The 14,803-nt window shown below is 42.4% G+C and overlaps 1 protein-coding gene across 1 annotated transcript in view; it reads right to left on the reverse strand.

The window, feature by feature from the left end:
- The window catches only part of syne1b (spectrin repeat containing, nuclear envelope 1b), a 191,224-nt gene that overhangs the window by 50,514 nt on the left and 125,907 nt on the right, over positions 1–14,803 (reverse strand). The window contains exons 88-102 of the mRNA XM_061743971.1: positions 13,950–14,138; positions 13,649–13,789; positions 12,217–12,330; positions 11,966–12,127; positions 10,405–10,599; positions 10,020–10,196; positions 8,068–8,259; positions 6,789–6,920; positions 5,239–5,339; positions 5,017–5,158; positions 4,805–4,933; positions 3,040–3,198; positions 2,752–2,961; positions 922–1,023; positions 721–840 (exon numbers count right to left, since the gene is read on the reverse strand). Of these exons, the coding sequence (XP_061599955.1) occupies positions 721–840; positions 922–1,023; positions 2,752–2,961; positions 3,040–3,198; positions 4,805–4,933; positions 5,017–5,158; positions 5,239–5,339; positions 6,789–6,920; positions 8,068–8,259; positions 10,020–10,196; positions 10,405–10,599; positions 11,966–12,127; positions 12,217–12,330; positions 13,649–13,789; positions 13,950–14,138 (2,265 nt within the window). The remainder of the gene's footprint in view (positions 1–720; positions 841–921; positions 1,024–2,751; positions 2,962–3,039; positions 3,199–4,804; positions 4,934–5,016; positions 5,159–5,238; positions 5,340–6,788; positions 6,921–8,067; positions 8,260–10,019; positions 10,197–10,404; positions 10,600–11,965; positions 12,128–12,216; positions 12,331–13,648; positions 13,790–13,949; positions 14,139–14,803) is intronic.

The raw sequence follows: 14,803 nt of genomic DNA on the forward strand, positions 1-14,803 counted from the left end.
ACTAGTTACTATTTTTCAGTAACTAGCACAGGGTTCGGCAACCCCCGGCTCCAGAGCCGCATGCGGCTCTTTAGCGCCGCCCTAGTGGCTCCTGGAGCTTTTTCAAAAATGTTTGACCTTTTTTTCTTCTTTTTTTTCCTTTTTTTCTTTTTTCTTCTTTTTCTTCTTTGTTTTTCTCTTCTTTTTTTCCTTTTTTCTCTTTTTTCCTTCCTTTTTCCTTTCCTTTTTAATCTCGACATTTCGACTTTTTTCTCGAAATTTCGACTTTTTTTCTCGAGATTTCAACTTTTTTCTCAACATTGACTTTTTTCTCGAAATTTTGACTTTTTTCTCGACATTTCGACTTTTTTCTCAAGATTGTACTTCAACATTAATCTTGACATTTCGACTTTTTGACTTTTTTCACGTCATTTCAACTTTTTTCTCAAAGTGCATAATGAAAAATAAAATCTTCCCCCAGTTATAACTAATATAGAAACATGCAGCATGTGTTGCCTTCATTCTAAGGCTTATACAAGACTTTTCATTTTTTGCGGCTCCAGACATATTTGTTTTTTGTGTTTTTGGTCCAATATGGATCTAAAACATTTTGGGTTGCCGACCCCTGGGCTAGCAGAACACTGGTGATCGGCAATATCAGGATCGGCAGATCCTGCTTTTGGGGATTGGTGATCAGTGCATTTCTAGTCATGATGGAAAAGGCTTCTCGGCGTCGTCTACCTGCAGCTTCAGCAGCTTGTCCGTGGAGACCTGGTCCACCTGCAGCGCCGCCCCCCTGCTCTTCAGGTCCGAGATTCTCTGCTCGAAGTCCTTCAGGCCGTCCTCGGCGCCGACGATGACCTGGGTGGAGCAGGACCAGATTCAGAACCACGTCCAGGCCCGTTATGTCCCCCGTTTGCCCCTGAGGTGGCGTGCTCTTACCTCCAGCTGCCTGGAGGCGGGTCGGTCCATCGCTCCGGCCAGCGCCTGCAGGATGTGACACTTGGTCTCGATCAGAGCCGTCTGGAGGAGCTGCAGCTCCGTCTGTGTGAGGCAGAAAACAAATGTTTGGTGAAATATACGAAGGGACGGCAGTACGAGGTGTATTACAGTATGAAAATATTATTTATATAATATAAAAAACGGTTAAAAAGTTAGAGGTTCAGCAGAAAGCTCCAGAGATCTGCAGGATCCTAATCCTAACCCAGATCCTAAGAGAACCAGAACCAAACCCAGATCCAGCAGAACCCTAAACGGACCCAGATCCTACACTGCAAAAACTCAAAATCTTACCAGGAATATATGTCTTATTTCTAGTTAAAATGTCACATTTTTAGTCAAAAAATCTCATTACACTTAAAACAAGACTCATTACTGGAAAAAAACTACAATTTTCACCTGTTTCAAGTAGATTTTCACTTGAAATAAGTAGAAAAATCTGCCAGTGGAACAAGATTTTTCTACTTATTTTAAGTGAAAAATCGTTCGTTTTTTCCAGTAATGAGTCTTGTTTTAAGTGTAATGAGATTTTTTTTTACCAAAAATAAGACATTTTAACTAGAAATAAGACAAATATTCTTGTTGAGATTTTGAGTTTTTGCAGTGTAACAGAACTTTTCACATCTAGAGAGGGAAACATCGATGATACGGATAAACACAGGTTGTGAGGAAGGTTTGTGCTGGAGAAAAACGCGGTTTAAACATCTTCCTCCTTCCTCTCATCGTCTATTTCGTTGTCATGGATACTCATCATTAAAAAAGATGTTAAAAAAGTGTCAGAATTACCAGCTGAAACAATTTAAGCAGCAAAAACCGGCGCTTTAATGAAACAAAGCAAATTAAAGCTGCAAGCAGCGATGAACGGGCCCTTGCACTCATGGCCACCGCCCCCCCCCCCCCCCCCCCCCCCGGGTTCCACCCACATTCCTAGGTCAATAATACTATAAAAAAATGCCTTTGCTGTTCACATAAAACTCAACTCAACTCATAATCGCTTATCATCATAAGCATATCAGAAATGACACCATCCACGACTCTATGTCAAACCATTCAAAAGTTATGTCAGAAAATAGGAACTATCAAATATTGACCAATCAGAAGAAGGGGCGGGGCTAATTTGCACCAATTACGGTCAAGGACTCAAAACCGAGTCCGATGACACCACCCACGACTATTTATGTCAAACCATTCAAAAGTTATGGCAGAAAGTAGGAACTATCAATTATGGACCAACCAGAAGAAGGGGGACGCGCTTTTTCTATCGTTGCCACAGTAATGCTTTTGACTGAGAAAAGTAATGCCCATCGTTGCAGGATCGACACGCACATTTTGATGTATAACACACCTGGGTGCACGTTACGGTTCGGGCTGCATTAACGCCCGAAGAAATGGCATAAATTGTGCCAAAATGACACGATTAATTCACAATGACGGACTTCCTGTTTTCTTTAAGTTGGGACATGATACAGGTGTGTACCGATTTCCGTACATGTACGTCAAACCGTATTGTGGGGCTTGAGGCACAAACTTTTCAGAGGGGGCGCTGTTAATGCAAACTATTAAATATCAAATTTTTCGCCAGGCCTGACTTGCATGCAAAATTTGGTGACTTTTGGGGCACGTTTAGGGGGAAAAAAGGCCATGATTTCGTCGGAAGAAAAACGAGAATGAGAAAAACAAAACCATTTCCTACAGATACAATAGGGCCTTCACACTGTACAGTAAATGCTCGGGCCCTAATCCAATCAAGATCACTACAAATGTGAGGAGAACCTGGTAGGCGGTGAGCTCCTGCGCTCTGGTCCTCATGTGGTCGCAGCGTTGGCCCAGAGCGCCGCCCAGAGCTCCCAGCCGCTCCGTCAGGCAGTGCAGGTTTTCCTCCAGCAGCAGCCGGTCCCGTTGGTCCAGGCCCGCCGACCCGGACAGCAGCGCCTGGCAGAACTTCACCTCCTCCGTCACGTGTCTCACGTCGCTCTCCAGGACCTGCGGCGGATCACAGCCGGTTGGATGAAGCTGCGGTGACGGATGAAGCTGCGTGGGTTCGGCTCGGCCGTACTGTACCTCCTGATTCTGGAGCTGGGTCTCGGCGTTTTCCGCCAGCAGCACCGGCCCGGAGAACACATTGTTCTCCACTCCGTCCAGCCAGGAGGAGGTGGAGGACACGGCTGTGTACAGCTGCTGCTCCATCTCTGCCACCGCCGTCTCGCCTCCATCACGGGGCTGTGACACACAAAGATCATCAGAAGCCTTTCCTTTTACACCAGCGTTTAAATATATATTATAGTTAGCTAGATTTGTAGTTTTCAAGACCGGTCCTGGTCTCAACACCACTTTTTTGTGGTTTTGGTCTTGTCACAGTCCCAACAGTCTTTGGTCTCGGTCTCTGATAACTGAGATGTCGTTACACACCAAGGTGACAGAATCTGGTGATCAGCAGTTCTCCCTCTGGTTAATGTACAGTTTTGTAAACTATTTGTATTTGGCATCTGATTTAATGTTTTGGTGCATCTGCAACGACTTGGATCTAAATTTGACAGATGCTAATTTATATTTCTACGCTGATGACACAATTATTTATTGCTGTGAATCTACTCTGCTTAAGGCCATTGAATCCTTGCAGAAAGCCTTTGCTGTTGTCCAGCATTCATTACGTCAGCTGAAGCTCATTCTCAATGCAGATAAGACGAAGCTTATGCTCTTCTCCGATTCTAGGATCAGGCCACAGGTTATCCCCTCAGTGACCACTCTTGAGGGAAATGAATATAAATACCTAGGTGTCTGGATCGATGACTCCCTCACTTTTAAGCAGCATATAGAGAAACTTGTGAAGAAACTGAGGATAAAATTGGGGTTTTTACTTTCGAAATAAGCTGTGTTTTTCCTTTAATGCTGAGAAGCGACTTGTTGCTGCTACCTTTTTACCAGTACTAGATTATGGAGATATTCTGTACATGAATGCTTCTGCTAAATGTCTTCATATGATCGATACTGCATATTCTGCTTCCCTGAGGTTCATTACAAATTGTAAACCATTGACACATCACTGTGAGTTCTACTCTGGGGTTGGATGGTCTTCTCAGTCATTGGTAAACTTTTATATATAAGGCAATGCTTGGTCTGCTGCTTCTTACATCTGCTCCTTGATTGGACAGAGAAGTCCTGGTTCTTACTTGCTACGTTCACAAGACGACCTGTTGCTCTCTGTTCCTTTTGCCCGTACTGAACTGGGTAAAAGAGCCTTTGTTTATTCTGCTCCTTCAGCCTGGAACATATTACAATATGACTGGAGGCTAACAGGGTTAATTTCTCTGAGAAATTTTAAATCTAAATTGAAAATACTTGAGGCCGACTCCATTACATGTACCTGTTTTTTGTGATTTGCTTGCTTTTTTAATTTTATTTTAATTGTATTTTATCTGTTGGTGTTTTCCGTCATTTATAACTATGTGTTGTAATTGCTGCTGCCTATATTGGCCAGGTCTCCCTTGGAAAAGAGGTTTTTAATCTCAATGGGATTTTTCCTGGTTAAATAAAGGTTAAAGAAAAAAAGAAAAAAAATGTGTCTGTATTTAAATTACAGTTTCGTGTTTATAATGGCCTTGTTTGAATAAATATATGAATAATATTTGCATATCATTGTCTTTGTGTTTGAGTTCTTGTTTGTTCTTGTTTCCCATCGGTTCTGATTGTCTGCACCTGTGTCTCTTTACTAGGTTTGTTTTGGTCTGGAGCCGAACTAGTCTTGGTCTTGATTCTCTCTGGTCTTGGGAGTGTTTTGGTCTTAGTTAAGGCGGTCTTGACTACAAGTCTATATTAGCACCAGAACCTGAATGGTCATATCCTCCACGGTCTGTCTGAAGCTGTTGTACAGGGTCTTCAGGGAGGATTTATCCGCCCGGGTCTCTCCTTTGAACGGCGACCCGGCGGAGGTCACGCGAGAAACTCTGGAGAAAACCTGCAAAAAAAAAGAGGGAAAGACTTTAAATAAGCTCTTTTCCTGCCACGGATCCGGCTGACGGTACCGCTGCCACGCCGTACCGGCTGTTTCTGGTCCTGCTCCAGGGTTTTCTGCAGCAGCTGCAGTTTGGTTTTCAGCTCCCGCCGGAGACTCTCCCATCGGTGCCTCATCTGCTCCCGTCCGGCCTCGGCCAGAGCCTCCGGAGAGAAGGGCTCCGTGGTGCTGAGGAGAGACGATACACGACTTCAGTGTACTACAGGGGCCGAGCTCAGCTAGTGTGCATGCGTGGGGTGACGTGGTACCTGCCGCTGCTGGGAGACGCCTGCTGGATGAGGATCTCCTCTCCCCTGCTGGCGACGGACTGCAGCAGCTTCTTCTGCTCGGCCAGCTGCTCCTCCAGCTCCTGCAGAAACAGAGGAGAAACATCAGCCGTCGGGTCAAATGTTGCCACTAGTGTTGTTTCTGTCAGCCAGTTTCAGTTTTAGCTTTAGTCTAGTCTTTGGGTCAAGCTATCATTTTAGTTTTTATTAGTTTTAGTCACGTTCATTCTCCTTTTAGTTGTGTCAAGTTTCAGTCGACTAAAAGTCTGAGCATTTTAGTCTTATTTTAGTCAGAATTGTCCATTTTGGTCTAGTTTTAGTCAAAGATTGTATTTAGCCAAACCCATTTTACAATTCAAACAAGGTTATCTCATTATTATATTATTGTTACCTTATAGACTCAAGAATACATTCATTCCAGATACAGAAGACTCTAATTTGAGTTTACAACATATTTATTTTTCCACATTTCTCCCCATCTTTTACTTTTCCGACGACACATTGGGTTTTCTTTTCCAGGTCAATGTAGGTAAGTGGATCCAAAGATGGTTCTTCTTCTTCTTCTCCAGCCCCAGAGCAGATCCCTGCGTTTCTCTCTGTAACTTTGTTTTTAATTGACGTTAACTAGAGCTCTGCGTTAACGGCATCAGCCTCTAATTCTGCAGCTGCATCTTCTGGATCTGATTCCTGCTGCAGCGACTGGGATTGAGGACTAACGTCACCCAGCAGAACTAAACCAGAGAAACTACGGAAAACATGGACATTAACCCAGAGAAACTACGGAAAACATGGACATTAAACCAGAGAAACTACTGAAAACATGGACATTAAACCAGAGAAACTACTGAAAACATGGACATTAAACCAGAGAAACTACTGAAAACATGGACATTAAACCAGAGAAACTACTGAAAACATGGACATTAAACCAGAGAAACTACTGAAAACATGGACATTAAACCAGAGAAACTACTGAAAACATGGACATTAAACCAGAGAAACTACTGAAAACATGGACATTAAACCAGAGAAACTACTGAAAACATGGACATTAAACCAGAGAAACTACTGAAAACATGGACGTTAAACCAGAGAAACTACTGAAAACATGGACATTAAACCAGAGAAACTACTGAAAACATGGACATTAAACCAGAGAAACTACTGAAAACATGGACATTAAACCAGAGAAACTACTGAAAACATGGACATTAAACCAGAGAAACTACTGAAAACATGGACATTAAACCAGAGAAACTACTGAAAATATGGACATTAAGGATCTTTGTTAGAACATTTCGTCTCGTTTTGGTCAACAAAAATGAAGACACATTTTAGCAGTTTTTAGTTTTTTATTTTGTAATCTACAATTTAGTCTGGTTTTTATTACTCTACGATATTGCATTATATATTTAATTATGGTTATCGTCACATGACCAGCATTTTCCTTGCATCTCGTCTTGTTTTCCTCAGGTGATAAAGGTTCGTTGAAGACGATATTTAGGATATAATGTCTCCCCCCCGAGCCTCACCCTCTGCCGCTGGAGACTGTCCTGGTGCTGCTGGGAGCGCGTGGTCCGGGCCTGGGCCAGCCAGTCCTGCACGCTGGGACTCTGGGAGAGACTGGAGTCCGATTCGCTGTCGTCCGGTTCCTGCAGCGAGCCCTTCGGGAGCGAATTAAACACATATGACAGAATTTACACCCTGATTTCAGTCTGAGGAGGCTGAGTGACTACGTTTACATGCAGTTAAAATTCGGGTTATTGCTAATATTCCGGTTACTGAAACATTCTGAATATTCCGTTTACATGGTAATCAAACCAGCAACGCACGGAGAACGTCATGACGCAATTCCCCTCATTTCCGCTTCTTCTTCCTGTATCCAAATTCGAAACAAATGCTGCTTCACGCAACTTTTTGTAAATCTCTCTATCCCGGTTCTTTCTACCGTCTACAAATGCAGAAATGTTCATATTCTTCATTACATTTATGAAGTGATTAGTCTCCTCCTGGTCTTGGTTTCTCTGTGTTTATAAAAACTTCCTGGACTCAAAAGACCAGGGCTGTGTCCGAAATCGCATACTTCCACCCTAATGAGTAGCAAAATGAGTGTGCGAGATTTTTAATTGCGTCCGAAACATTAGAACGTACTCAATAGTAGCGCTATCCATACTCATTCTGGAGAATTTTTTGAGTGTGGATTGATGGACACTAGCCGAGCAGAAACTTCCCACAATGCAATGCAGCGGTGTTTGGTTGCTAAGTGATACGTATATGTCATAAGTATAATATTAAGTATAATAATATTATTACATAATATTAATATTATAATATTCGTATATAATAATATTATATAATGTCATCTTGTTTCGGCCAGAATAAACAGGAAATAGCGGAGCGGAGCTGCTACTGCTGCTGTTACACAGCACTTCCTCCCTACGGCAGGAAGTGACGTGTGCGCTCTTAATAGTACGTCTGAATTAATGCACACTACTCATATTTATTCAAAAGTGTGCCAAATCTAAGTATACTTTTTAGTATATACTGTTTAGTACGGGATTTCGGACGCACCGCAGGATTCCTTGTGAACAGAGCATGCGCAGAAAACAACTTCATGTTCTGTTTGATGGGGATATTCCGTTTGGTGTTTAGATGACCAAATATTTGGGTTTTAAAAGGAGTAACCCAGGGGTCATATTGGGGTTTTTAAAAACCAGAATTTGAGCAAATTCAGGTTATTCAAAGGGGTTATTGGTGTTTACATGGGTTATTGATGCATGGAAACGTAGTCAGTGACTGCAGCCGTCTCACCTGGATGCCGCTCTGCTTGTCCTGCAGCATCCGCTGCAGCTCGATCAGGCCGCCCTTCAGGGTGCGAAGCCTCTGGGCCAGCTGCTCGGCCTCCTCCCTGGTGCCGGCCCGGCCCTCCAGCAGCAGGCTCTCGCTGCGCAGCGTCAGCTCCGACAGCGCCAGCACCTTCTCCTCGATCTCCAGCAGCATGCTCTGCATCAGCAGGAGCAGAGCGGCAGACTCAAACATGGTGTCTTCTTCTCCCCGCACGGGTCCCACCCCCCGGCCTGGGCCGAGCCCCCGGCTCTAGCAGCTCTCCCCGGCCACCGGACAGAGACGACTCTCATCCTTGGCCCACCTTTCCATCCTCGCCTCCCGTGCACCATATTACCACTAATCCGTCACGCTCCATGCCTTCCGGCTGTCTTCCTGGTCAAACTGAAAACAGCTTCTCCTGCTCTGAACACCATCGTAGGTCCAAACAACTTCCCACCACCCATCGGCCAATGTTTGGCTCTAATAGCATAGCCACTCATAGCAGGTTAATCTAACTGTGCCACCCTCCTGTTTCTTCCTTCCTGGACTCTACAATTCCCCCACTTGGATATCCAAGCAGCTTTGCCGCCGGCACCAATCCCACAGCGGGTTCTGTCCATGATCCACCCCGCCCCCCCCGTCCCACAGACACCTCTGCATAATCTTCTTAAGACTAGTGCTGCAGTCGCTTAGCGCTCCAGCTCTAACGCCGCTAATGCTCCTGTTTACTCTCTGGAAATCCCCCCCGCCCCCTGTGATGATCCATACGTAATGTGAGAAGGAAAACACGCAGAGATAAGATGTATAAGATAAATAATCTGCTTTTGGTTTGCATTAGCGTGCTTAACTGCGACTGGACGTCCAGAAACGGGTTTTGCAGAAGTTCCCTGACAATCCGGTTGGCTGAAACCTCCGTCGTAACGGCGCGGATTTACTGAATACAATCATAGTTTTGCTGTGTTGTAAAGACGATGAAGGGGTTCAATTCAATTTATTATCCTCATACTCCATCAAGGTTCATCAGGAAAACAGTGATTCATACGGAAGAGAATTAGGGCCATGCAGGAGAAAAAATATTTGAGAGGGGAAGATTTTTTTTTATTGTGCTCTTTGAGAAAAAAGTCGAAATGTCGAGATTAATGTTGAAATACGATTTCGAGAATAAAGTCGAAATTTCGTGAATAAAGTCGAAATTTCGTGAATAATGTTGAAATACGATTTCGTGAATAAAGTTGAAATTTCGTGAATAAAGTCGAAATTTCGTGAATAATGTTGAAATACAATTTCGAGAAATACTCGAAATATCAAGATTAATGTTGAAATACAATTTCAAGTATAAGGTCGACATTTCGTGAATAAAGTCGAAATTCCGTGAATAAAGTCGAAATTTCGAGAATAAAGATGAAATACATTTAGACTTTTTTCTCAAAATTGTACTTCAACATTATTCTCGACATTTCGACTTTTTTCTCAACATTTCGACTTTTTTCTCGAAGTGCATAATGAAAAAAAAAATCTTCCTCCACTAAAATATTTGTATTTTTCTCCTGCCTGGCCCTAAAGGCTGGATTATGGATCTGCGTTAAATCAACGCCGAGTGTGCGCTGCAGGTTGCGCCGCAATGCTCTTTTCTTCGTGTGTGTGTGATTTTTTTTGTTTTGTTTTTTTGCACAATAGTTGTCCTTATCTCTTTGATTCACTGTGACCGGATAATCCATTCAGGAAAAGATCGCACCGCCTAGCGGTCACGGGGGGTACTGCATCGTGGCGAAATGGAGTGACAGAGAAGTCCGAAGGGTTCACGACGGCGTCACGGCAGCGGCGTGTGCTCTGCGTTGGTTTAACGCAGAACCATAATCCAGGCTTAATACTCTTCTGTAGATTGACGAACGAGACCATGTGTGTTATTCTGAGTGGACAGCAGGGGGAGCTCTCACCTGACACTCATCCAGCTGATCTTCATCCTCCGTCTCCTCTGCAGGTTCAGGTTCCAGGATGACGGTTACCGCATCGCGGGCTCTGGCCAGCCACTGGTCTAATTCATCCGCCTGGAAACGATAGATCTGTATGGCCTGTTCGTGGCGCTGACCCTCCAGGCGGTCGCTGGCGTGCTCCTGCAGCAGATCAGATCAATATTTACCGATTACATCTGTCCGTAGCGTCTCATCGTATCAATCTCTTGCAGCAACTTTTTGGTTATAAATTTGTGTTCATTTTTATTTTCAAACCACTGCATTCTCGTTAAGCTGGTAAATGCTGAAATAAAGGTGAAGCCTGAAGTAAACTACGTTTCTGCAGCTCTGCAGCGTCGTGATGACAAACCTCTAGCAGCTGCTGCTTTCCTGAAGCCTTCATGTGGATCGTTGCCATCCTCTCCGCCAGCACGGCCAGGGACGACTGCATCGCCAGCCTGTCGGCCATCTCCGAGTCCACGGCGTTGGCAGCCATGTCCTCCGTGAAGCTCGTCTGCAGCCTGTTGATCTCCCCCTGCACGCTCTGGATCTCCTCCAGCAGGCCCTGCAAACCATCAGATGAGAAATACATGAATTAACGTGCATAAACAACCTGTCGGAACGTCATATCGCCAATAAATATCCATCAGTTTGTCTGCTTTGCACCCAAATGAGAGCGTTGTGGAGTCTGAGAACGCTCTGCAGCCTGACACATGTCACATATTTTTGTTGTGGTAACTCAAGAGTTATACGATACTTCAGAATATAATTAAATAGCTTAGAAATATATTTGAATAATGGTAAATGAAAAACACAGATATATTAAAAATCTATAAACTTTTTTTCAGCTTTCTTTTGGTTGCAGATAATGTTGAGCATGTTTCACTTAGATGTTTTAAATTGTTCCACAGCACAACAACTTGATACATAAATGAAAATTTAACTGTGGTTCTACAGAAGGGGATATGCAAATCATTCCTTCTTCTTGTGGAGTATGAATGATAATAATAAGAATTAAACTAAAAGTAATTATGAATTATGTCTGGGTAAAGTTAACGGAGAGCATATGACTTTATATATCAGGATTCCTGTTTGATACTTATTCACATCGTAGATTGTTAGTATTTGTAGTTTTTTAAACAGAGGTGTGGATGGTGTTAAACATGGAGAGTTAGTAACAATTCTTACAAAAGATTATTGGAGTCTATGAATAGGTTGTAAAAAAGAAGGATAAGTGTTAGCCCAAATAAAATTACAATAAGAGATATGGGAATAAATTAAACTGTTGTACAAAGTTAATAAAGTGCTTACTTTTAAAAAGGGTTTAACCTTTTTTATGATACACAAGGATTTTGGGACCTTCATGCACACAAATTCGCAATGATTCTTAAAACAAAGTTTCTCATCAATATTGACACCTAAAGACTTTGCTGATGAAACATTAGAAAGTAAAACCTTATTAATATAAATTTAAGCCTTTTCTGAATTATAATTCTTATTTTTATTCTTAAAGATGATGAAATTGGACTTTGTAACATTGTTTTAATATTTTATAAGGGGGTAAGGCACAGCAGAACAGGAATAAAAAAAGATATACAGTCTACCTCCTAGGATGTTTTTTTTTTTTATTCAAGAACAGAACATTAGACAATTCAACGAAAATAATGACAAATAAATGAAAACTATTTTAAGTAATATTTAAGTATTAAAGCTAAACAGTATAAATTAAAAAATAGATGAATAAAAAGGGGAGAAAAAAAACAGGAAAAAAAGCCAAAGCAAAACAAAAAAAAAATGCAAAAAACAAAGGAAAAGTAAATAAATAGATAAAAAGGAGGAAGAAAGAGAGAAATAAGAAAAGAGAGGGAGGGGGGATCCGTGGACTTTGTAACATTGAGTGATATTTGAGTGGTATTTGTGTCAGGACTCACCTCATGCAGCTTCATGTGGCTGTCTGGACTCCGGTCCGCGGCGACAGGCTCGCTGAGTTTTGCCTCCAGCGTCTCCATCTTAGACGAGATGGACTGGAGGGAACCCTGGTAATGCTGCTGTTTCTCCAGAGCTTCGTACAGAGATCTTTGCTTCTCACTGATCTGGAAGTCCATGAATCAGAAAATATGAGACTCCAGTTTGAAGTTCCATGAAGGTCACGAATTATTATTATTATTATTTTTAAACGTACCACATTCTTTAAAGTCTCCCACGAGCGCTGCAGATCATCTAGGTGGGCCACAGACTCGAATGTGGGATCGTATAACTCTTGGATCGGAGCTCGAGTGAGCCTTCCACGCCCCGTCTTCAGAAATTAAAATAAACACAAAATACATCGGTCATGGTACGGAAGAGAATTAGGGCCAGGCAGGAGAAAAATAAAAATAATATTTAAGAGGAGCAAGATTTTTTTTCATTATGCATTTCGAGAAAAAAGTCGAAATGTCGAGAAAAAAGTCGAAATGTCGAGAAAAAAGTTGAAATGTTGAGAAAAAGTTGAAATGTCGAGAAAAAAAGTTGAAATGTCGAGAATAATGTTGACGTACAATTTCGAGAAAAAAGTCGAAATATTGAGAAAAAAGTTGAAAAGTCGAGAATAATGTTGACGTACAATTTTGAGAAAAAAGTCGAAATGTTGAGAAAAAAGTCAAAATGTTGAGAAAAAAGTCGAAATGTTGAGAAAAAAGTTGAAAAGTCGAGAAAAAGTCGAAATGTCGAGAAAAAAAGATTAAATGTCGAGAATAATGTTGACGTACAATTTTGAGAAAAAAGTCAAAATGTTGAAAAAAAAAGTCGAAATGTCGAGAAAAAGTCGAAAAGTCGAGAATAATGTTGACGTACAATTTTGAGAAAAAAGTCGAAATGTCGAGAAAAAAGGCGAAATTTCAACTTTATTCTTGAAATTGTATTTCAACATTAATCTCGACATTTTGACTTTTTTCTCAAAATTGTATTTCAACATTAATCTCGACATTTCGACTTTTTTCTCGACATTTCCACTTTTTTCTCGACATTTCCACTTTTTTCTCCAAGTGCACAGTAAAAAAAAAATCTTCTCAAATCTCTTCTCTCTTCTCTCAAATATTTTTTCTCCTGCATGGCCCTGATACTCTTCTGTAGTCATGGCGAAGTTGCAGCACCAGGAAAATATTCTGCACAGCTTTAGTTATTATTATTATTATTATTACATTTATCAAGCGCATGCATTAAAGGTATTCTATGCAACAAATCCCTGATCCCTGATAAGCTAGCAAGATTTGAAAGAGGCACCTCTAAGCCCCGCCCATTCGGTCCGAATGATACGGATTCGCCCCCCCCTGCCCCCCCCTAAAACCGGCCTTGCTTACAGGTGAATGAGACATGGGGTAGTTTTGCTGTAAATGTGCTGTCCAAAATGTTTAATAATGCGCGTTCGTGGGGGCGTGGCTTTGGACGGAGCGCTCGTGGGTGGGGGCGGGGGGCGGGGCTTAGAGGAGGTGCCACTTTCAAATCTTGCTAGCTCTCAGAAGTTGCATAGAATAACTTTAAGGGAGAGGGAATCAGAACCAGAATTTGTGAGGTTTCTGGAATTAAGGCAGACTTGAGAAACTGAAATAGTGTGAAGGAGGGCAGACAGCAGATACCTTGGAGACAGCGGCTTCGCTGTGAGTGACAGGAGAAGGAGAGCGGCACACAGGAGGAGAGGAAAGCTCACTGTTGGTGCCGTCCTCGCCCGACTCCTCGGTTACAGGCGACAGCAGAGTGTGACAGCGGCCAGCCGTCATCTGACACGCATGCAAGCGAAGAGAGAAAACAAGAAGCAGACGTGCAAGGTGAGCGGGGAGACGAGGTGTTTAGCTGAGAGAATTTAAAAAGCCAGATTAGAGTAAATGACAGCAGCTTCGTAGGAGCTAGAGTGTTATGTAACGGATGATGTTCTCCTACTATGACAGGCTTCTCTGAAGACTTCTTGGATGCGTCGGCGTCGATGTCCTGCAGCCCCTCAGGAAGCCCCTCAGCGTCGCTCACCGTCAGCAGCATGGTGGCGTGCTTCGCCTTCACCGCCAGCATCTTGCACTTTGAATTCAGCGAAGCGATTTGCTCCTGGTAACCTTTTATCTTCTGGGCGAGCTCCTGTTCAGAAACGAAGCACGAAGCGGGTCGCGAAGATGTTCGTTAATCACGTCTTTAACAAGGAACTTGCACAAGAGGTGATTCTTATTTACCAAAATGATGAAACAGATTATAAATCTGAACTAAACACAGAGCTGATCGCGTTTCCTGATTGATTAGAGTCACATGTCAACTTTGTATTTATGTGGATGGAGATTAATGTGGGTGAGTTTAAAGGCGTCATTTTTTGGGGGGTGTTTTTATAGGTATCATCTTCATGGGAGTGTGTTTATCTTTTCACTTTACAAAATGCCTTTTTCCATCTTTTTTTTACGGTGGCCGAGACCCGCCATTACGGAAAATTAAAGAAACGCTGCAAATAAAAAGAAACGCTGCTGCAAATAAAATAAGCGCTTTGCAAATAAAATAAACGCTGAAAATAAAAAAACAAACACCGCTGCAAATAAAAGAAACGCTGCAAATATAAAGAAACGCTGCTGCTGCTGCTGCAAAAAAAAAAACCATGTTAATAAAAAGCCACAACGGAAGTGAATTACCGGGGACTATTTTTGCTGATGCACCGGTGTTTTTTACGTGAGAGGAAAAGAAGACGAAGAGGACGTAAGTGAAAAGGAAGAAATAAGAAGAGCGAGGAATAAGAAGAACAACGAACGAGAAAATAAGTG

This window comes from Cololabis saira, chromosome 16, assembly GCF_033807715.1.
Source record: "Cololabis saira isolate AMF1-May2022 chromosome 16, fColSai1.1, whole genome shotgun sequence".
NCBI classification, from domain to species: domain Eukaryota; kingdom Metazoa; phylum Chordata; class Actinopteri; order Beloniformes; family Belonidae; genus Cololabis; species Cololabis saira.